Source organism: Pristis pectinata, chromosome 34, assembly GCF_009764475.1.
Source record: "Pristis pectinata isolate sPriPec2 chromosome 34, sPriPec2.1.pri, whole genome shotgun sequence".
Classification (NCBI taxonomy): Eukaryota; Metazoa; Chordata; class Chondrichthyes; order Rhinopristiformes; family Pristidae; genus Pristis; species Pristis pectinata.
Genome location: NC_067438.1, coordinates 15,238,809 through 15,261,718, shown reverse-complemented (window position 1 = coordinate 15,261,718; position 22,910 = coordinate 15,238,809). Strand labels below are relative to the sequence as shown.

Here is a 22,910-nt window from a genome sequence, read left to right as displayed (position 1 = left end):
CCCCCTCTCCCCCTTCACTCACACGCACAATACTCGCTTGGACACACACACACACACACATATGCACGCTGGCTCACACACTCACTGACACAAACACTCGCGCACACACACACAGGTTTGCTCACATAGACACAAATGTACACGTTTGCTCAAACGCACGTGCGTTTTTTTCTCTCTGTCTTTCACACACACACTCAGACACACTCACACCCTCAGACACACTCACACCCTCAGACACATGCATTTCCTCAGGCACACACACACACACACACACACACACCCCCACACACACAGTTGCTCAGGCACACACACTCACTTGTACACCCACACACACTCATACTCAGACACACTCACTCAGAACACACATACACTGACACAGATTCACTCTCCCGCTCACAGGCACTCACTCACACCACCCCTCCCCTGCCCAGGCTACAACCTTTCCTGCGGATGTTTCATCCCCTCGGATGTAACATTCCCCATCTCTCCCATGTTTCTCAATGGGACGAGCAGATTGAAGGCAAGGAAAAATAGAACAAAAGCTGCAAACACTCATCAGGTCGGGCAGCGTCTGCGGGGAGACGCTGAAGGTCTCGTGTCTCTTGTGTGGGAAGAATCTGAGGCCAGGCTGCTTTGACTCACCCGGGTGCGGCTGCATGATCATGGCCAAGTATTCCTCCGGCTGGCCCGCCCCCCCAGGTCTGCTGACCCCTTCCGCCGTGTCCAGACGTGTCCCTCAATCCCCGGCTGCCTGGGCTGTCCTTGTCATCCGCTCAATGACCTTACAGAATCCCCTCGCCCAGCCCCCGGCCCCCGGTATACGGAGCCATGATCATCTGCCTCGGGGGCGCATCGCTTCACTAACCTAACGGCTGCTCTCGCTTCTCTTTCGCCCGCTCCTCGCCAGCAAGAGGAGGAAGAGGTGCCCACTGCCCCAACCAAGGGCGACCTGGGGCTGTCCAAGGAGTATTTCACAAGAGAGGACGTGAACCCGGGTGACCCCGGTTATGACTATGACTACGTTTATCAGGACTATTACGAGGAGCCCACGGCGGAGATTGGCCCGGGACTTGCCGTGGAAACAGAGGTGCACACGGAAGGAGTAAGTGCCGAGGACTGCCCGTCCCCATCCCCTCTGTGTTCCACTGGCTGCCCGTTCCCCTCCCTCCACAGCCTCCCCTCCACCTGTGCCCTGCCCCTTCCCTGCCCCTTCCCTGCCCCTTCCCTGTCCCTGCCCCGTCCCCGTCCCTGCCCCTGTCCCCGTCCCCATCCCTGCCCCTTCCCTGCCCCCTTCCCTGTCCCTGCCCCTGTCCCTGTCCCTGCCCCTGCCCCTGCCCCCTTCCCTGTCCCTGCCCCTGCCCCTGCCCCCGTCCCTGCCCCTTCCCTGCCCCCTTCCCTGTCCCTGCCCCCTGTCCCTGTCCCTGCCCCTGCCCCCTTCCCCGTCCCTGCCCCTTCCCTGCCCGCTTCCCTGTCCCTGCCCCTGTCCCTGTCCCTGCCCCTGCCCCTGCCCCCTTCCCCGTCCCTGCCCCTTCCCTGCCCCCTTCCCTGTCCCTGCCCCCTTCCCCGTCCCTGCCCCTGCCCCTGTCCCTGTCCCTGCCCCTGTCCCTGTCCCCTGCCCCTGCCCCCTTCCCCGTCCCTGCCCCTGCCCCTGCCCCTGCCCCCGTCCCTGCCCCTTCCCCGTCCCTGCCCCTGCCCCCGTCCCTGCCCCTTCCCCGTCCCTGCCCCCGTCCCTGCCCCTTCCCCATCCCTGCCCCTGCCCTGTCCCTGCCCCTGTCCCTGTCCCTGTCCCTGCCCCTGCCCCCTTCCCCGTCCCTGCCCCTGCCCCTGCCCCTGTCCCTGTCCCTGCCCCTGCCCCTTTCCCCGTCCCTGCCCCTGCCCCTGCCCCTGTCCCTGTCCCTGCCCCTGTCCCTGTCCCTGCCCCTGCCCCTTTCCCCGTCCCTGCCCCTTCCCCGTCCCTGCCCCTGCCCCCGTCCCTGCCCCTTCCCCATCCCTGCCCCTGCCCTGTCCCTGCCCCTGCCCCGCCAGTACAACCTGGTGTCTTCCCCCCGCTGCCCGTCCCCCGGGAACAAGCTGCCGCCCGACGCTCCCCCCGGCGCTGACGTCACCGACCACTGCCCCACGTCAGGCCTGCTGCAGCGACGTCTCTGCAAACCGCAGTGACGTCATTCCCCACTGCGGTGATGTCCTTGCCTGCCGCGGTGACATCACTGCCCGCTGCAGTGATGACATCACCTGCTCCAGCGCAGTCATCGCCCACCAAGGTGATGTCATCATGCTGCAATTGTTCCATCGCCTGCTGCGGTGATGTCATTGCTGGCTGGAGCGATGTCACCGCGTGTTGCAAATGACGTCATCGCCTGCCGAAGTGATGTCATTACCTGCTGCAATTACTTCATTGCCTGCTGCCGTGATGTCATCACTCGGAATGATGTCATCACGTTGCAATGATGTAATCGCCTGTAACAATGCCGTCGTCGCCCGCTGAAGTGATGTCGTCACTCGGGGCAATGACCTTATCGTCTGCTGTGGTGATGTCATCACTTCTTGACATTATGTCTGCTCATTGTCTGCTCAGTGATGTAATCACTTCTTGAAGTGATGTCATCACGTGTTGTGATGATGTCATAGCCCACTGCAGTGATGTCATAACCAGGTCAGCTATGGCCTTACACACGTCCCTCTAACCCGTGATGTCATTTGCCCATGGGTGATGCCTGCCTGATGCCGTGTGTCCATGGTCCCCATGGAACCTGCCACCTGGTGATGTCATCGTGATCCATGGTCAACTATGATGTCATCCCAGTGACGCTCTCTTGCCTATGATGTCATCCCGGTGACACTCTCTTGCCTATGATGTCATCCTGGTGATGCTCCCTTGCCTATGATGTCATCCCAGTGACGCTCCCTTGCCTATGATGTCATCCAGGTGATGCTCCCTTGCCTATGATGTCATCCAGGTGATGCTCCCTGCTCCTGGTGACGTAATGTGGCCCTGTGTTGGGTGCTGCCCACAGCATGAGGCGGGACACCGGCACACATCATCGCTTGGCCAGTGGGACCATCAGACCCGCAGAGACACTGGTCCATCCCAATGGCATCATCCCCCCAACACTGCATCCCGGACAGTGATGTGAGAGATGCTCTTCTGTTTCCATGCCAACCACTGCAGGAATCCTGGGGGGATGGTGGGCCAGTGGGTGACGGCTCAGGGGTGGGAGCAGGGGCAAGAGTTCTCCGTGGACCAGGCTCAGTGCTGGTCCCGACCAGCAGTGTCCAGCAGCACCATTCCCGGCCAGTGACCTTCCCACTCAGCAGCAGCCCGTGCAGAGCCAATCCCGTTCAGTGTAATCCTGTCCACCGCCAGCCCTGTTCAGTGGTATTCCAGATCGGAGTGACCCCGAATCACGGCCGGCCCAGGTCGGGTCCGGGTCCGCGCCCTCTTGATACGCATCAGACCCAAACTAACACCAACACTTCTCACTGGCACAGTCCTGATCGGCGCCAGTGCAGTCCCCGTCTGTTCAATCCCGCACAGCGCCCATCCCCATCCCAACCAGCACAGTCGCAACTATCACAGACCAGCTCAGCACAGGCTGCGCACTGGACCCAGTGAACACCAGTGCCAGCGCAGCGGTCAGCAGTGGAGTGCAGGGCTCCTGTCGGTCAGCGGAGTCTTGCACCGGTTGCAGTCAGCGCCAGCCCGCTCAGTGCCAAGCAGACACCAGAGAATGCGGATGTAGACACTGCTCAGCGTCACCTGGGGTCAGTTTAACCCCCGTACAACAGCAGCACAGCCCAGCACAATCCAGAGAAACCCCAGGCTCAGCTCGCCCACCCCCCAGTCTGTCCCAGCACCCACGATGCAGGAGGAACTCCGTGGGTCAGGCAACATCCGTGGAGAGAGAGAGGGCGGTCGGCGTTTCGGGTCCGGGACCCCTCCTCTGGACTGACTATTTCCCTCCACAGATGCTGCCTGACCCGCCGTGTTCCTCCAGCATTTTAAGTTTCTTGCTCTGGGCTCCAGCATCCGCCGTCTCTTGCGTCTCCCCATCAGTAGGTCCCCTTTAACGCCTCCCCTGATCAACAGAACCCTTCCCCGGTGACAGCAGCCCCCTGCAGTGCCAATCCCGTCCAGCGCACTCTGTCTTAGAACAGGTCCCACCAGTGCCACCCCGGACCAGTCAGCCCCGATCACCTGGCGCAGTCCCAACAGACACCAGACCGAACCACCGCGAATGTCATCAGCTCCGTTTAGTGTCTCCCAGTGCCTGTCAATGCAATCCAGTTCAGCACAGAAACAGGCCCTTTGGCCCACTACGTCCATGCTGACCTTCTTGCCTATCTACACCGATCCCATTTGCCCACATTAGGATCTGCGCCTTGTCAAGTGTCTCTCCCACATAGTGATTGTATCTGATCCCACCGCCCTCTCCGGCAGCGAGTTCCAGATATCAAGCATAATGTGTGTAAAACAGATACCCCTCAGATCCCCTTTCAACCTTCAGCATCACTCTCATTCCCCACAGCCGCTGAGTTCCTCCAGCAGATGGCTTGTTGCCTCTGTTCAAGCGCCAGTTGCAATCCCGACCGGCTGCGGTTCCACAGGTCAGCCCAGTCCCCGCCGGGACACAGCGGGCCCAATTAGCCCCGCGCCAGTCCCATTCCAGCGAGGGTGCCACCCTGTCCCGCCCTGGGCCAGTCCCGGTCCTGATTACCGCCCCATCCCGACCCGCAGAATCCTGTTCGCCTCGGGTCGGCTGAGCGCAGCGCTGTGCAGTACCCCCGCCCCGACCAGTCCTGATGGGTGTAAATCAACCCTCCGGCTTTGGTCCCCATCACCACAGCCCTGGTCACAGCACTCGTGATACGCACGGACCAGTTGCTGCACAGTCCGCCCTGTCCAACACTGTTCCCACGCAGCACCAGTCCTGTCCAACACTGTTCCCACACAGCACCAGTCCTGTCCAACACAGCACCAGTCCTGTCCAACACTGTTCCCACACAGCACCAGTCCTGTCCAACACAGCACCAGTCCTGTCCAACACTGTTCCCACACAGCACCAGTCCTGTCCAACACAGCACCAGTCCTGTCCAACACAGTTCCCACACAGCACCAGTCCTGTTCAACACCCACCTTGTTCTGCACCCCGTCTCCCCGCATCAGTCTCCATACAGCACAGGTTCCGATCAACCCCAGACCTGTTCAACACCAGCTCCTCCTCAGCACCAAGGAGACCAATGTCAGTCCCAGCTAGTGCGATCCCATCTGTCAGCAGCCCAGCTCGGTGCTGGTCCCAACCAGTCCTCAGCAGTCCACTCTGGTCCTGACCAGTTCCGATCTGCAGCTGCAGTCCTGTGTGAGTCCAGTTGTGTGACGGCCCCCTCACCCTCCGCGCACGGCTGCACCCACTTCTTGGTTTGGACGAGCCTGTGTATCAGCCGGTGTGGTGTCGCCGGCCCGGTGTCGGGGCCTGGGCAGTGGTAAGTCGGTGATTCCCTCCCCTGGGCCGGTGACATGAGCCCTGGTGTCTCACCGCTCCCCTTGTGTTCACTTTCAGGTGGCGCTCGCTGGTCTGAAGGGAGAGAAGGGAGAGCCTGCAGTGGTCGAGCCCGTGAGTGTCTCAACGGCCCTCACCCCTCACCCTTCAACCCATCCTCACCTCTCACCCCATCCTGACACCCCTCACCCCATTCCCACCCCTCACCCCACACCCCCACCCCATTGCTCACCCCTATTCCCACCCTCACCCCTCACCCCTCCCCACATCCACACCCTTGACCCCACCCCTCCCCCTCACCCCTCACATTGACCCCACCCCTTACCCTCACCTACCTGCCCACCCATCACTCCCACTCGCACCCCCACCCCTCAGCCCCACTCCTCCTTCCCCCTCCGGCTGACCCTTCCTCCGCCCTTCCAACCCCACCCCTCAGCCCCACACCTCCCCCCACCTCCACACCCCTCATCCCCCCCACTTTCCAACCTTCCCCCACCTCCCCCCACCCCTCATCAACTGCCCAACCTCCACCCACCCCCCCACTCCCATCCCTCCTCTCCCTGCCTCCCTCCCCACCCCCCCCACCAACCCCTCCCCATCTAACCCATCTCTCTGTCCCCACAGGGGATGCTGGTTGAAGGTCCCCCTGGTCCAGAAGGCCCTGCGGTGAGTAGCGGACACGACCGGTGCCGGGTCCGGTCCCCATGTGTGGGTGGGCGCAGGGACCCGCCCGTTCACCCTCCACCCTTCACCTCACCCGATTGCGTGACTTCACAACCCTTCCCTCCAGTGAAAGAAGCCGCCCGGTCCCAGAGGGCGTGTGTCCTCAGGGAGCTGAGGCTCGGCGGGGGGAGGGATGAGCTGGCTCCTCATGCTGGCTCAGAACCGGGGGGGGGGGAGGACAGTTCAGGGAAGTGTGGAGTCAGAGGTAGTGTAGAGGGATGGGGAGGGTGGGTGAGGGGAGAGGAGGGGGAGAGGTGGAAGGGAGGGGGAGAGGAGGGGGAACGGAGAGGGAGAGGAGGGTTAAGAGGGGAGAGAGGAAGGGGAAGGGAGAGAGGAGGGGAAGAGGGAGGGGAGAGAGGAGGGGAGGGGAGAGAGGAGGGGAGGGAGAGAGGAGGGGAGGGGAGAGAGGAGGGGAGGGAGAGGGAGAGAGGAGGGAGAGGAGGGGAGGGAGAGGAGGGAGGAGAGAGGTGGGGAGGGAGAGAGGAGGGAGAGGGAGAGGAGGGAGAGAGGAGAGGAGGGGAGGGAGGAGGAGGAGAGGGAGAGAGGAGGGGAGGGAGAGAGGAGGGAGAGGGAGAGAGGAGGGGAGGGGGAGGGGAGGGAGAGGAGGGAGAGGGAGAGGGGAGGGAGGGAGAGAGGAAGGGAGAGGGAGAGAGGAGGGGAGGGAAGAGAGGAGGGGAGGGAGAGAGGAGGGGAGGGAGAGAGGAGGAGAGAGGAGGGGAGGGAGAGAGGAGGGTAGGGAGAGAGGAGGGGAGGGAGAGGAGGAGGGGAGGGAGAGAGGAGGGAGAGAGGAGGGGAGGGAGAGAGGAGGGGAGGGAGAGAGGAGGGTAGGGAGAGAGGAGGGGAGGGAGAGAGGAGGGGAGGGAGAGAGGAGGGGGAGGGTGGAAGGCTGGGGGAGAGAGGAGGAGGGGGAAGGAGGGTGAAGGGCAGTAAGTAGCAGGATGGGAGAGGCAGGCAGAGGGTGTGGAAGGTGAGTGTGAGGGTGAGGGGCGGTGGCGTTGATGGGACGGACCAGGGGCAGAGGTGGGATCGAGCCTGGATGCTGGGATTGAGGAGGGGGGTTGCGGAATGGTATGAGACTGCGGGAGGAGCCGCCCCTGTCAGTTGTTACCCCCCGACACCCCTCCCCGTCGGCCCGGGGAGGAGGGGGCGGCTGGATTTCCAGCTTGTACCGGAGAGTTGGGAACCTGGTCTCCTCACCAGGTACCCCCAGGTGTCCAAAGCAACTCCCTCCCCTCCCTGGGGCGCCCGTGCGGAGGAACCGCTGAACTCCCGGGCAGTCGGCGTTGCAGTCTGGGGGTCCTCTCCCACACTTGCCCCCACGCCTGTCTGTTTGCTCCCCCAGCACTTGCTCTCGCACTCTTCACCTTTCCCCCTTCCCTTCACATCAATACCTTGCAAGGCACACAATGGCGGAGAGATTCTCTCTCCCTCTGACTCTCTCTCCCCCTCCTCTCCCTCTCCCCGTCCTCCCCTCCTCTCTCTCTGCCCTCTCCTCTCCCTCTCTCTCTCTCCTCTCCCTTTCTCTCTTCCCCCTTCTCTCTCACTTCTCTCTCCCCCTTCTCTTCTTTCTTCTCTCAGTCCTTCTCTCCCCCCTGCTCTCTGTCCCCTCCTCTCCCTCTCCTCTACCTCTTTCTCTTCCCCACTCTCCCTCTCTTCGCTCTGTCCCTGTCCCCCTCCTCTCCCCCTCCCTCTCTCTCGCTCTGTCCCTCTCTCTCTCCCCTCCTCTCCCTCTCTCCCTCTCTCTCGCTCTCTGTCTCTCTCCCCCTCCTCTCCCCCTCCCTCTCTCTCGCTCTGTCCCTCTCTCCCCCTCTCCCTCTCTCCCTCTCTCTCGCTCTCTGTCCCTCTCTCTCTCTCCCCCTCCTCTCCCCCTCTCCCTCTCTCTCGCTCTCTGTCCCTCTCTCTCTCCCCTCTCTCCCTTCGCTCTTGCCCCCTCCCTCTCTCTCTCTCTCTCTCACTCACTCTCTAACCTCTCTGCCTTTCTCTCTGACCTCCACAATCTCCCCACTTTCTATCTAATATGATGAATATATTTTACAACCCGCTCTCCTGCAACCCTCTCCTGCACCCCACCCCACCCCCACCCCACCCCCCACCACCTCACACCGACTGCTGGAGATCTCAGCTGAAGCCACTGGGTTGGACAGGGACGGTACTGCCCGAGGATCTGTCCCACGAACGGGAGATCGGGTCACCCCAGTGGATGTGGGAGATCGACGACTGTGCTGTCCGTGAATGGGGACATTATATCTCGGTCCTGCCCACTACTTAACCCGTCGATGAATCACAGGTCACGAGGTGACCGTCACACTGCCATTTGTGGGATCTTGCTGTTCTCACCTTGCTGGCCTGTGATCCACACCTGCACAATATTTTGCTGCCTGTGAGCCAGTTGGAGATAATAGAAGTGTCCACACCCCGGGTCAGCACACCCCTCCCCGTCCCTATCCACGGATGGACACGGGCATGCGGATCACACACACTGTGGCAGCTGGTCTAACGTTGTCTTTGATGTGTCTGCAGGGTCCACCAGGTCCTCAAGGCCCTCAGGACCCCTGGGCCGGCGGGAGATCCGGGAGAGAGGTGCTGAGTCGGCTGGTGTTTACCTACAGAGGGCAGCGGCTGAGGCCCAATGCGGGGCGGTGGGTGCGGCAAAACGTCAGGAGCGGGGAGTGGGTTGTGTGAGGAGAGATGGGGAGGGAGTGTGGGGAGGGGGTGTGGAGTGACAGGGAGGGGTGTGGGTAGGGGTGTGGGGAGTGATGAGGAGGGGGTGGGGAGTGAGGGGGAGGGGGTGTGTTGGGAGCGACGGGGAGAAGGTTGTGGGGGGGAGTGGGTGTGGGGAGGGGGGTGGGCAGTGATGGGGAGGGGGGTGGGGGAGTGACGGAGAGGGGGGTGGGGATAGTGACGGGGAGGGGGGTGGGGAGTGACGGAGAGGGGGGTGGTCAGTGACGGGGAGGGGGGTGGGGAGTGACGGGGAGGGGGTGGGCAGTGACGGGGAGGGGGGTGGGGAGTGACGGGGGTGTGGGGAGTGACGGGGAGGGGGGTGGGGAGTGACGGGGGTGTGGGCAGTGACGGAGAGGGGGGTGGTCAGTGACGGGGAGGGGGGTGGGGAGTGACGGGGAGGGGGGTGGGCAGTGACGGGGAGGGGGGTGGGGAGTGACGGGGGTGTGGGCAGTGACGGGGAGGGGGGTGGGCAGTGACGGGGAGGGGGTGGGGAGTGACGGAGAGGGGGGTGGGCAGTGACGGGGAGGGGGGTGGGGAGTGACGGAGAGGGGGGTGGGGAGTGACGGGGGGTGTGGGCAGTGACGGGGAGGGGGGTGGGGAGTGACGGGGGGTGTGGGCCGTGACGGGGAGGGGGTGGGCAGTGACGGGGAGGGGGTGGGGATTGACGGGGAGGGGGGTGGGGAGTGACGGGGTGTGTGGGCAGTGACGGGGAGGGGGGTGGGGAGTGACGGGGGTGGGCAGTGACGGGGAGGGGGGTGGGGAGTGACGGGGAGGGGGGTGGGCAGTGACGGGGAGGGGGTGGGGAGTGACGGGGAGGGGGTGGGCAGTGACGGGGAGGGGTGGGGATTGACGGGGAGGGGGGTGCGGAGTGACGGGGTGTGTGGGCAGTGACGGGGAGGGGGTTGGGGAGTGACGGGGGTGGGCAGTGACGGGGAGGGGGGTGGGCAGTGACGGGGAGGGGGGTGGGGAGTGACGGGGAGGGGGTGGGCAGTGACGGGGAGGGGGTGGGTAGTGACGGGGAGGGGGGTGGGGAGTGACGGGAGGTGTGGGCAGTGACGGGGGGTGTGGGCAGTGACGGGGAGGGGTGTGGGCAGTGACGGGGAGGGGGTGGGGGGTAGTGACGGGGGTGTGGCAGTGACGGGGAGGGGGTGGGGAGTGACAGGGATGGGGTGGGTGTTTCAGCCGTGTGCAGTGCTGCCCATCGCGTGTTTCCTCCGTGTGTAGTGCTGCCCATTGCGTGATTCATCTGTGTGCAGTGCTGCCCATTGCGTGTTTCATCTGTGTGCAGCACTGCCAATCATGTGTTTCAGCATGTGCAGCGCTGCCCATCGCATGTTTCAGCCATGTGCAGCACTACCCATCGCGTGTTTCAACTGTGTGCAGCGCTGCCCATTGCGTGTTCATCTGTGTTCAGTGCTTCCCATTGCGTGTTTCATCCATGTGCAGTGCTGCCCATTGCATGTTTCATCTGTGTGCAGTGCTGCCAGTCATGTGTTTCAGCCGTGTGCAGTGCTGCCCATCGCGTGTTTCATCCGTGTGTACTGCTGCCCATCATGTGTTTCATCTGTGTGCTGTGCTGCCAATTGCGTGATTCATCTGTGTGCAGTGATGCCCATTGCATGTTTCATCTGTGTGCAGCGCTGCCAATCATGTGTTTCAGCCATGTGCAGCGCTGCCCATCGCATGTTTCAGCCTTGTGCAGTGCTGCCTGTCGCATGTTTCAGCCATGTGCAGCACTACCCATCGCGTGTTTCATCCGTGTGCAGTGCTGCCCATCATGTGTTCATCTGTGTGCAGTGCTGCCCATTGCATGTTTCATCCGTGTGCAGTGCTGCTCATTGCATGTTCATCCGTGTGCAGTGCTGCTCATTGTGTGTTTCATCATGTGCAGTGCTGCCCATCGCATGTTTTATCCATGTGCAGTGCTGCCCATCATGTGTTTCATCTGTGTGCAGTGCTGCCCATTGCATGTTTCATCCGTGTGCAGTGCTGCTCATTGCATGTTTCATCCGTGTGCAGTGCTGCTCATTGTGTGTTTCATCATGTGCAGTGCTGCCCATCGCATGTTTTATCCATGTGCAGTGCTGCCCATCACGTGTTTCAGCCGTGTGCAGCGCTGGCCAGATGTGTTTGATGCTGTGCTGACCCACTGACTCTGCTCCCTGTGTGTTCCCAGGGCAGGAATGGACGACCCGGACTTCCCGGTGCAGACGGGCTGCCCGGACCCCCAGGAACATCACTCATGTTGCCGGTAAGTGGTCAGGGCGGGGTTGGGGGCGGGTTTGGGGGCAGGGATGGGGAGGGGTGGGGGTGGGGGCAGGGGGTGGGTGGGGGGTGGAGCAGGGATGGGTGAGGGTGGCGGTGGGGGTGGGGTGACGGTGGTGGTGGGGGTGGGGGTGAGGGTGGGGATGGGGTGAGAGTGGGGATGGGGCTGGGCTTGGGGCAGGGGCAGGGATGGGGGTGAGGGTGGGGGTGGGGATGGGTTGAGGGTGGGGGTGCAGTGGGGGTGGGGACAGGGATGGGGTGAGGGTGGGGGTGGGGATGGGTTGAGGGTGGGGGTGCGGTGGGGGTGGGGACAGGGATGGGGTGAGGGTGGGGGTGGGGATGGGTTGAGGGTGGGGGTGCGGTGGGGGTGGGGACAGGGATGGGGTGAGGGTGGCGGTGGGGGTGGGGGTGACGGGGTGGGTGGGGGGTTGGGGATGAGGGTGGGGGGGTGAGAGTGGGGATGGGGCTGGGCTTGGGGCAGGGGCAGGGATGGGGGTGAGGGTGGGGGTGGGGATGGGTTGAGGGTGGGTGGGGGTGGTGGGGGTGGGGCAGGGATGGGGTGAGGGTGGGGGTGGGGATGGGTTGAGGGTGGGGGTGCGGTGGGGGTGGGGACAGGGATGGGGTGGGGGTGGTGGTGAGGACAGGGAGGGGTGGGGGTGTGGATCTTCCCTCCAGCCAACCACAGAACCGTTCCCCTCTGCACCCTGAGGACACCTTCAGCCGCTGCCCACCCCTGGGGCTGGGACACCCTCCCCTTAAATGCGACCTTCAGGGTGGAACAGTTACCTGGGCCTGACCAGGAGACCTTCGGCCCATCGAATGTGTACTACCTCCGTGCTGGTGCTGACCCCTGGTCCAGTCGCCTGCCCTCCCCCAGATCCCCCTGCTCGTGTTCACCGTGTCCAACTCCTGAGCACTGACGATCCCCTCCCCGCGGATGCTGCCTGACCCGCTGAGTGTTCCCAGCACTTTCGAGTTTTCCTTTCAGATTTCCAACATCTGCCGTTGTACTTTGATTTTTCTGTGCCGTCTCCCGCTGCCTGAGTCCTGATGCAGGCTCTCAACCCCGAAACGTCGACGATTCCTTCCACATCACCCCCTCCCCCCACCCGCACAGATGCTGCTTGACCTGCTGAGTCCCTCCAGCAGATTGCCTGTTGCTCCATAATCCAACGTCTGCGGTCTTGGTGTCTCCCCCACACAGGACACCCTACCTTCGAACAGCTCACCCAAGTTGACATGATATCCTCCTTGGCCAGTACCTCTGTCCCCTTGTTCCCTCTGTGCTGCCCGGGGTACGCAAGGACCATCATAGTTCCGGAAGCTTCAATCCGATCTCCACTCTTCACACGGAGTGCTGGGTCGGAACCGTGGACTCGCCAGAGGGCTGGACCCTCCCGGTTCTGCTGGTCAATGTCTTCGAGGGTTAATCGTATGACCAGAGCTATCACCAGCACCAGCCTCCGCACCTAATTTTTGCTTTTATGGAACGGTAGAGCACAATACAGGCCCTTCGGCCCACCATGTTGTGCCGACCTTTAAACCACACCTAAGACTATCTAACCCCTTCCTCCCACATATCCCTCTATTTTAAATTCCTCCATATGCTTATCTAGCAAACTCTTGAATTTGACCAATGTACCTGCCTCCACCACCACCCCAGGCAGCACATTCCATGCCCCAACCACTCTCTGGGTGAAAAACCTCCCTCTGATATCTCCCTTGAACTTCCCACCCATTACTTTAAAGCCATGCCCTCTTGTATTGAGCATTGGTGCCCTGGGAAAGAGGTGCTGGCTGTCCACTCTATCTATTCCTCTTAATATTTTGTACACCTCTATCATGTCTCCTCTCGTCTTCCTTCTCTCCAAAGAGTAAAGCCCCAGCTCCCTTAGTCTCTCCTCATAATGCATACTGTCCAAACCAGGCAGCATCCTCTGGGATCACTCGCTCCGTGACTCTGTGGTCCTCACATCCCTCTCTCCCTCCCTCCCCCTCCCGGACACCTCTCCTCTGTAACCACAGGAGGTGTATCCCCTGCCCCTACACCCCTGCCTCACCACATCCAGGGCTGGAAGTGGCCTGTCCTGGTGAAGCAGCCCTTCACATGAATATCCTCTGGAGCTGTTCACTGCATCTGGTGCTCCCGATATGGCCTCCTCTACATTGGTAATTAGTTTATGATTGTCACGTGCGCAGAGATACAGTGACAAACTTTGTTTTGCATGCCATCCATGTGGATAATTTCGGAATATAAGTACCCTAAGGTAGTGGAAAGGGACACACGATAATGGCCTGCAGAATGTAGAGTCAGCGACATTTGTGGGAGCAGATGCAGGCTGGGCGACTGCTTCCTTCAGCACCTTTGATCCATCCGCCGTGGCCGTCTCGATCTCCCGGTTAAATTCCCCTCCCCGTCCTCACACCGGCCTCCGCCTTGTCTGTCCGTGGCCAACTCCACTTTCAGGGTGGGGCCAAATGCAACCTAGCGGAGACCTCTCCCAGTGCCGACATTTCCTCACACCTCGCCCAGTACCCACATCACTCACCGTCTCCCAGTGCCCGCAGTCCCTACGCCCTCTCCATGTCTGTGGACATTTCATGGTCCCTGTACACATCCCCACCCTCTCACTGTATACACACACACACACACACACACACACACACACACACACAGCCTCTCACACACACAGCCTCTCTCACACACACACACACAGCCTCTCTCACACACACCCCACCCCCTCCCTCTCTGCCGATGACCGAGCTCCAGCCTTGTGCTTTCTTTTCTGCAGTTCAGGTTCGGTGCCAGCGGTGGGGACAAGGGTCCGGTGGTCTCGGCTCAGGAGGCTCAGGCACAGGCCATCCTACAGCAGGCCCGGGTGAGTGAGCTGCGCGTCCCCTCCGCACCCCCCTCCGTCGTCACGCAGCCCCCTCCCCCCCAGCATTACCCCTGCTTGAGCGCGGACGATCCGCCCCCTCTCCCCCCTTCCTCGCGTTGTCCGGGGCGAACGTCGGCCTGCCCCAGTCCCGCCCGTCCCACCCCTCCATGGACAACTTCCCACCGGCCGCCGGCTGTGAGCTGGGAACTGGTGGCGGGACATCAGGGGGACGTCTTGGGGGCAGGTTGGCGGGACGGACACCCAGGGATCGGTTGTTGGCCTTGGCCCAGGACATTGCCTCCCACACGGCCCCCAGATGTTATACCACGGCTGTGGGAGGGTGGGAGGGGAGGGGGCACGGGCTGTCTCTGCCGTGCATGTCTCCACGTGCCGGACTCCTCCCCTTGGAGGGGCTCCTGCCACCCACTGGCTGATCCGACCTCTGCTTTCTCTCTTGCAGTTGGCTCTCCGAGGACCAGCGGGACCCATGGGCTTTACGGGAAGACCAGGACCCGTGGTAAGTCCCTCTCGCCCCGTCCCGCTGTGATGTTGGGACCCCGGTCGCCGGCTGAGTGATTCAAAACCTCAAGTCCATGTGTGCACAGGTGCAATGAAAAACTTACTTGCAGCAGCATCACATGCACAGAGCATCAGATAAGCAGCATTCACAAGAAAAAATACATTAAACATAAATTATGCACAATTTTTACAAGAAAGAACACAATTAGAACAAAAAAAAAGTCCACTGTAGTGCAAAGTGGTCATAGTGTTGCTGTACTGAGGTAGTGATTAGGGATGTGCTGGTTGGTTCAAGAAGCAAATGGTCAAAGGGAAGTAGCTGTTTCTGAACCTGGTGGTGTGGGACTTCAGGCTTCTGCACCTCCTGCCCGATGGGAGCTGCGATGGAGATGGCAGGGCCAGATGGTGGGATCTTTGCGAGAAAGGACACAATAAAAACGAAGAAAAAGCAAAGACAGAGACACAAGAAATTCTGCAGATGCTGGAATCTGGAGCAATGCACAAAAAGTGCTGGAGGAACTCAGCAGGTCAGGCAGCATCCGCGGAGGGAAATAAACAGTTGACGTTTCGGGCCGAGACCCTTCATCAGGACTGGAAGGGAAGAGGGCAGAAGCCAGAATAAGAAGGGGGGGGAGGGGAGGAGCTCACGCAGGAGGGGGGACAGGTGAGTCCAGGTGATGGGTGAGTTCAGGTGAGGGGGGAAGGTAGGGGGTGGGGGAGGGGGCGAAGATGTAATAAGCTGAGAGGTGATCGGTAGAAGACGCAAAGGGGCCGAAGGAGAAGGAATCCGGTGGGAGAGGGCAGTGGGCCGTGGAATAAAGGATGGGGGAGGGGAGGAGAGGAGATGGGCAGGTCATCAAGGCGGGGGAAGGGAGCCACAGGAATAAGGAAGACGAAGGAGTCGGGGGGCGGGGGCCAAAAAAGAGGGGGTTACCAGAAGTTAGAGAAATCAATGTAGATGCAGGCCAGAGACTCCCAAGGCGGAATATGAGGTGTTGTTCCTCCAACCTGCGCCTGGCCTGAACGTGGCAGTAGAGGAGGCTGTGGATAGACCTGTCAGTATGGGAGTGGGACGTGGAATTGAGGTGAGTGGCCACCGGGAGGTCTTGGCCGCTGGGGCGGACGGAGCGAAGGTGCTCGACGAAGCGGTCACCCCAATCTGCGCCGGGTCTCACCGATGGACAGGAGGCCACACCGGGAGCACCGGGTGCAATAAGTATCCATTGTAGGGGTTGGGTGAGAGTGTTCGAGGGACCGTTTGCCAAGCTGGGACTCAAAAAGCACGCCCAAACTTAAATAAAACTAGAGGGAGCTCCAAGTTATCAGTGGTGGCGGAGACCTTCTGAACTAAATTCGGAATATTTTTAACTAATTTGGCTGTTGTCCAGCTTATGTAGCTGGTATTGTTCTGCCAAGGTGTGTGTCTCTCCTCTCTCTCTCTCTCTCTCTCCTCTCTCTCCCCCCCCCCTCTCTCTCTCTCTCCCCCCTCTTCCCTCCCTCTCTCCCCCTCTCGTGAACTTGTAATCCAGGCCAAGCCATCCTTCGAGTTCTGAGGGAGGGCTGCACTGTCCAACGTCGTCTACAACGACAGCCACAGGATAAAGGAGGAATTTCTTCAGCCAGAGGGCAGTGAATCGATGGAATTTGTTGCCACCGAGGACTGCGGAGGCCAAGTCACTGGGTGTATTTAAGGCGGAGATTGATAGGATTTTTATCAGAAAGGGGGTTAAGGGTTACAGGGAGAAGGTGGGAGAAAGGGGTTGAAAACAAGATCAGCCACGATTGAATGGCAGAGCAGATGATGGGCTGAATGGCCAAAATCTGTCCCTATATCTTATGGTCCTTATGGGTGGTAAAGAAGGTGTTTTGCACACTTGCCTTCATTGGTCAGGGCATTGTGTATAAGGGTCAGGAAGTCACGCTGCAGCTGTATATATCTTTGGTTAGGCCGCACTTGGAGCATTGTGTGCAGTTCTGGTCGCCCCCATTACAGGAAGGGTGTGGAGACTTTGGAGAGGGTGTAGAGGAGGTTCACCAGGATGCTGCCTGGATTAAAGAGCATGTGCAATAAGGAGAAGTTGGACAAACTTGGGTTGTTTTCTCTGGAGTGTCAGAGGCTGAGGGGAGACCTGACAGAGGTTTATAAAATTACGAGAGGCATAGATAGGGTAGGCAGTCAAAATCTTTTCCCCAGGGTAGAAATGTTAAGTACTAGAGGTGAGAGGGTGAAAGTTCAAAGAAGATGTGTGGGGCAAGTCCTTTACACAGCGAGTGGTGGGTGCCTGGAACGGGCTGCTAGGGGTGGTGGTTGTGAATGCAGATCCAATAGTTGTGGTTAGCAGGCTGCATGAGGTTGCGTAGACAAGGACTTTATTCCCTGGAATGTGGGCGATAAGGGGAGACCTGACAAAGAGGTATTTTAGATCATGAGGGGCATAGACAGGGTGAAAGCACACAGTTTTTTTCCCAGGGAGGGGTTGCTAGAAACAAGAGGGCATAGGTTTAAGATCAGAGGCGAGAGATGTAAAAGGGACGTCAGGGCAGCTTCTTCACACAAAGGGTGGTGCGTATTTGGAACGAGCTGCCAGAAACAGTGGTTTGAGGCGGGCACATTAGCAACATTTAAAAGCTATCTGGATAAGTCCATGGATAGGATGAGGTTTCGAGGGCTATGGGCCAAATGTGGGCAGATGGGACCAGCTCGCTGGGCAACACAGTCGGCATGGACCGGTTGGGCAGAAGGGCCTGTTTCCGTGCTGTATGGCTCTATAACTCTATTCCCTCTAGTTTTAGACTCCCCTACCCTGGGGAAAAAACTGCGACCATCCACCTTATCTATGTCCCTCATGATTTTATAAACCTCTGTAAGGTCACCCCTCAGCCTCCTTCGCTCCAGGGAAAACAGTCCCAACTTGTCCAGCCTCTCCTTATAATTCAGGCCCTCCAGTCCTGGCAACGTCCTGGTGGATCTTCTCTGCACTCTCTCTGGGGCATAGATAGGGTGAATGAACTCGGTCTTTTCCCCAGGGAAGGAGAACTGAAATCTGGAAGGCATGTGTCTAAGGTGAGAGGCGAAAGGTTTAAAAGGGACCTGAGGGGCAACTTCTTCACGCAGAGGCCGGTTGGTATATGTAACGAGCTGCCAGAGGAAGTGGATGAGGCAGGTACAATAGCAATAGTTAAAAGACATTTGGAAAGGAACACGGAGAGGAAAGGTTGAGAGGGACATGGGCCAAATGCAGGTTCTCGGGACTAGCTCAGGTAGGCAGCATGGTCAGCATGGACGAGTTGGGCCGAAGGGCCTGTTTCTGCACTGTGCTGCGTGACTTATTTTAGAGTCATCGGGTCAGAACCAGGCGCTGTGGCCCATAAGATAAGATATTTATTTATTAGTCACATTGACACACACATACAGTGAAATATGTCTCTTTGCATTACTGAGAATGTGCTGGGGGACAGCCCGTAAGTGTCGCCACGCTTCTGGCGCCAACATAACATGCACACAACTTCCTAACCCGCACGTCTTTGGAATGTGGGAGGACACCAGAGCACCCGGAGGAAACCCACGCAGACGCGGGGAGAACGTACAAACTCCTCACAGACAACGGCGGGAATTGAACCCAGGTCGCTGGCGCTGTAATAGCGTTACACTAACCGCTACACTACTGCGCCTGCCCAGTGTCCATTCCAACCATCAGGTGCCCATCCTTCCTAAGCCCATGTCCCAGCACCTGGTCCATAGCCTGCTACACCTTGGTGACTCAAGTTGGTAAACATTGAGAGAGTCTCTGCCTGCACCTACCACTTTTTTTTAATATAAACGTTTATTAACTAAAAGCTCTACAAAGAGGGACAAACAGTGTCAATACACTACAATTAATACAGAAGAGAAACAAACTAAGCAGCTACAGAACTACAGCAAAATAATACTAACTAACACCCGCGAAACACACACACAACACAACACCAGCTAACGCAATACTCAACACTTCAGATAAGAATCGCATTCTCACCGTCCACGACACACGCGATCCCCTGAGGGGCCCACCAAGCGTGGAACTCAACCAGGGCGCCCGCGGGAACCACGCGCTCCCTCTCCGAGGACACCCGCGCGCGCACGTAAACACGGAAGACGGGCAGGCAGGCCGACCGGCCGGAACCCTCAGCCGCCCTCTCCACCCGTCACTCAGGCAGCGCGTTCCAGATCCCAACCACCCTCTGCTCTTCGGAAACGTCTTACCCCTCATCTTAAAACTATGCCCTCGAGTTTCTGACACCCCTGTAACAGGGAGAAGTTCCCTCCTACGTACCTTCAACAATTTTGTCTTCCTCTGTAATGTCCCAACCTCCTCAGCCTCCTCTCTCCAAGGCAAACACACCCAACCCATCCAGTTTTTAATGCTAATCAATAATTCAATGAATATTATTAAATAATTTTTTCATGCACTTTTTATTGCACTACTTTCAGCAACCTTTCGTGGTTTGTACATGTGAAAACTGTTCAAAGCCACAAAGCTCCGCACACCTGTCAGTGTGACGTGGGAAGTGGGGCCGGGGCTGGGCGAGCAGACGGTCCCAGTGGTTGGAGGGATGTGGGGGGGGGGGGGGGATACAGGTGTGGGAGTGGGGGTATCAGGGGCGAGTGTACGGAGAGGACGGTGACAATGTGGCCGTGCTCGCCGCCGACCCTCGCCGAGGCACCGTGTCCGGCTGCACCGAGAGGCTCATCCGGACCGGATCAGCCGCGTTCACGCTGGTTTCCCGCTTGTTTTCCAGGGGAGTCCCGGATCAATGGGCATGAAGGGAGACCGAGGGGATATGGGTCCACAGGTAGGTGGTGGTGGCATCGGCAGGGGCAGGGTGAGGGTAGGGTGTGCGGTGGGGGTGTCTGGGGGAACAGTCAGTGTGATGGGAGCCGTGAGTGTGTCGGCAGAACAGTGAGTGTGTCAGGGGAACGATGATGTGTGTCTGGGGAACGCTGGGTGTGTCGGGGAACGCTCAGTGTGATCGGGAGCTGTGAGTGTGTTGGGGGAACAGTCCGTGTGAGGGGGAGTGGTGGGTGTGCTGGGGAATGGTGAGTGTGTCTGGGGTACAGTCAGTGTGCTGGGGAATGGTGACTGTGTCAGGCAATGGTGAGTGTGTTCAGGAATGGAGAGTGTATCAGGGGAATAGTGAGTGTGTTGGAGAACGGGTGAGTGTGACGGGGGGAACGGTGAGTGTGATGGTACAGGGGAGGAGTGATGTCTGTTCGATGTGTGCTGCGTGTAGTGTGTCCCCTATTGCTGACCATGGTTCTGGTGATTTTGCAGGGTCCGCGAGGTGCCCAAGGACCACCAGGTCCCACTGGGAAGCCCGGCGGAGGGTGAGTGAGCCGCTTCCTACACCTTCTATCCCTTCCACCCCTCTGCTTCTGTCAGTAACTCGGACACCTTGTGTTGCAGGGTCGAGCCGGAGCTGATGGAGCCAGGGGGATGCCTGGTGAGCCAGGAATCAAGGTATGAGCACCCGGCACTGTCTCAGTGCCCCAGTGTGAGTGTCTGTCCATGTGTGTGTCTGTCAGTCTGTGTGTGTACACACTGCCCTCTGTGTGCACATTTCTCTGTGTGTGCACTCTTCTCTGGGTGTGTGTGCACTGCTGTGTGTGTGTACAATGCTCTGTGTGTGTGTACACTGCTCTGTGTGTGCTCTGCTCTGTGTATACACTGCTCTGTGCGTGTGTTGCTTTGTGTGTGAGCAGCGGTGGGACTGAAGCAGCCCCTCACCCTGTCTTGGTTTTCCGCAGGGCGACCGGGGCTTTGACGGACTGCCGGGTCTGCCAGGAGAGAAGGGGAACCGGGTGAGTACTCGGCTCACAGCCCACTGCTCCTCCAGGTGGTTCCTTGTCCTGGACAGTGGGGGGTCCGGGCTGCCTTGAATGGTGTCTGCCCGACACGCCGGGACCCTCCCTTAGTATCGTGGTGACCTCCACCCACCCCACTGCTGAAACTGCAGATCACACACAGTTTGCATCAGGGAGGATACACACAGCAGCCAGTGTAACCCACTGCTCCGCCAGGAACCCAGCCTGACACACTGCCCGGTGACGGCTCCCCCATTCTCTCTCCCACCAACTGGGTGAAACCCTCTTCCGTCCTCCAGACCGAACCCTACCTCTCCGGTCAGCTAAAGTTCAGCTCCTGTGAATTAACGTCGCTCCCACCCTCCAAAGGGATCCGGGCATTGTTCCATCCCCAGTCACCAAGGTGCCCACCCAAGCCAGTCCCATTTGCCTGCGTTTGGCCCATATCCCGCTAAAGCTTTCCTACTGTGTACCTGTCCGACTGTCTTTTAAATGTTGTTATCGTACCCACCTCTACCGCTTCCTCTGGCAGCTCGTTCCACACACCCACCACCCTCTGGGTGAAAAAGTTGCCCCTCAAGTTCCTATTAAATCTCTCCCCTCTCACCTTAAACCTGTGCCCTCTAGTTCTTCATTCCCCAACCCTGGGAAAAAGACTGAGTACATTCACCCACTCTATGCCCTTCATGATTTTACACACCTCTATAAGATCACCTCTCAGTCTCCTACGCTCCAATGACAAAAGTCCCAACCTGCTCAACCTCTTCCCATAACTCAGTCCTTCGAGTCCCGGCAACAACCTCGTAAATCTCCCTCTGCACTCTTTCCAGCTTAATGGCATCGTTCCTGTAACAGGGTGACCAAAACCAAACACAATGTTCCGAATGCAGCCTCACCAATGTCCTGTACAACTGCAACGTAACGTCCCAGCTTCTATACTTGGTGCCCTGACTGATGAAGGCCAGCGTGCCACGCGGCTTCTTCACCGCCCTGTGGTGCCAGGGGCTCCAACTGGATCAGATCCACAGAGGGCAGCAGCTCCCATCTCGAATGCCCACACGGTGGCTGAGGGTGGGGCTGAGGACGGAAGGTGAAGTCCTGCCCACACACCAGCTGATTAACCCACTGACCCCCCACGTTGTTGGGACGTGGGAGGGAACTGGAGCACCCGGGGCGGGGGGGTGGGGAGAACCCACACGGTCACGGGGAGGACGTACAAACTCCATGCACACAGCGCCGGAGGTCGGGATCGAACCCGGGTCTCTGGGGCTGAGGAGCAGCGGCTCTGCCCTCGTTCACAGTCTCGAGAGGTCCCGGGTTCAAATCCCGGACGAGCCCCCAATTTTGTTACGAACCAGCAACAAAAGAAACACGCTGTCATAATTCAGTGTTAAAAACTATTTTATTAATCACTACTTATGATAATACGAAAAATAAAAGTAAAATGTTAGTATGTTAGTATGTCTCACCCTCGTTCACAGTCAGTGCTGCGTGTGATCTCACTCATTTTCCCTCTGTTTCTAGGGAGAGCCAGGTGCACAAGGACCAATAGGGCTTCCTGGGGAAGATGGAGAGAGGGTGAGTCTCCCCTATCTCAGTGGGTTCCTCTGTGAGGGAGCAGAGAGCAGGGTTTGGTGCTGCTGAGGCTCTCAGCCAGTACAGGACACGGCTGGGCCGGTCTGCCCCCAGGCTGGGGATTCCTGACGGGACCTCCCTTATCACCAGCTTCCCCCGGGGTAAGACTCGGGATGCCTCTCCCCCTCTCCCACCACCCCTGTCAGATCGCCCGTTCCCCAGAGAAGCTGGTGAGGAGGAAGGACCCGTGGAGGGGGAGGGAGGGGACGGGAGGGGACGGGAGGGGAGAGAGATGAGAGAGGGAAGGGAAGGGAAGGGGTGGAGAGATGGGAGGAGAGGGGTATGGATGGGAGGGGAGAGAGATAAAGGGAGAATGGGAGGATGGGAGGGGATGGGAATAGGAATGGGAGCGGGCGGAGGGGAGGGGATAGGGAGTGGGAGGGAGGGGAGGGGAATGGGGAGCGGGTGGGAGGGGGATGGGGAGCGGGTGGGAGGGGAATGGGGAGTGGGTGAGAGGGGAGAGGGGATGGGGAGCGGGTGGGAGGGAGGGGAGGGGATGGGGAGCGGGTGGGAGGGGAATGGGAGTGGGTGGGAGGGGAGGGGGGATGGGGAGCGGGTGGGAGGGGATGGGGAGCGGGTGGGAAGCTGGGCGGGAGGGGAGGGGATGGGGAGCGGGTGGGAGGGGAGGGGACTCGGAGCGGGAGGGAGGGGGAGGGGATGGGGAGAGGCGGGAGGGGAGGGGATGGGGAGCGGGTGGGAGGGAGGGGAGGGGATGGGGAGCGGGTGGGAGGGGACGGGAGGGGATGGGGAGCGGGTGGGAGGGGAGGGGATGGGGAGAGGGGCGGGAGGGGAGGGGATGGGGAGCGGGTGGGAGGGAGGGGAGGGGATGGG

At 59.7% G+C, this 22,910-nt stretch overlaps 1 protein-coding gene across 1 annotated transcript in view; it reads left to right on the top strand.

The window, feature by feature from the left end:
* The window catches only part of LOC127586103 (collagen alpha-1(V) chain-like), a 234,419-nt gene that overhangs the window by 107,253 nt on the left and 104,256 nt on the right, over positions 1-22,910 (top strand). The window contains 13 exon segments of the mRNA XM_052043933.1: positions 908-1,102; positions 5,559-5,612; positions 6,123-6,165; positions 8,734-8,771; positions 8,773-8,808; positions 11,119-11,193; positions 14,000-14,086; positions 14,547-14,603; positions 19,382-19,435; positions 19,915-19,971; positions 20,047-20,100; positions 20,388-20,441; positions 21,969-22,022. Coding sequence (XP_051899893.1) covers positions 908-1,102; positions 5,559-5,612; positions 6,123-6,165; positions 8,734-8,771; positions 8,773-8,808; positions 11,119-11,193; positions 14,000-14,086; positions 14,547-14,603; positions 19,382-19,435; positions 19,915-19,971; positions 20,047-20,100; positions 20,388-20,441; positions 21,969-22,022 — 858 coding nt within the window.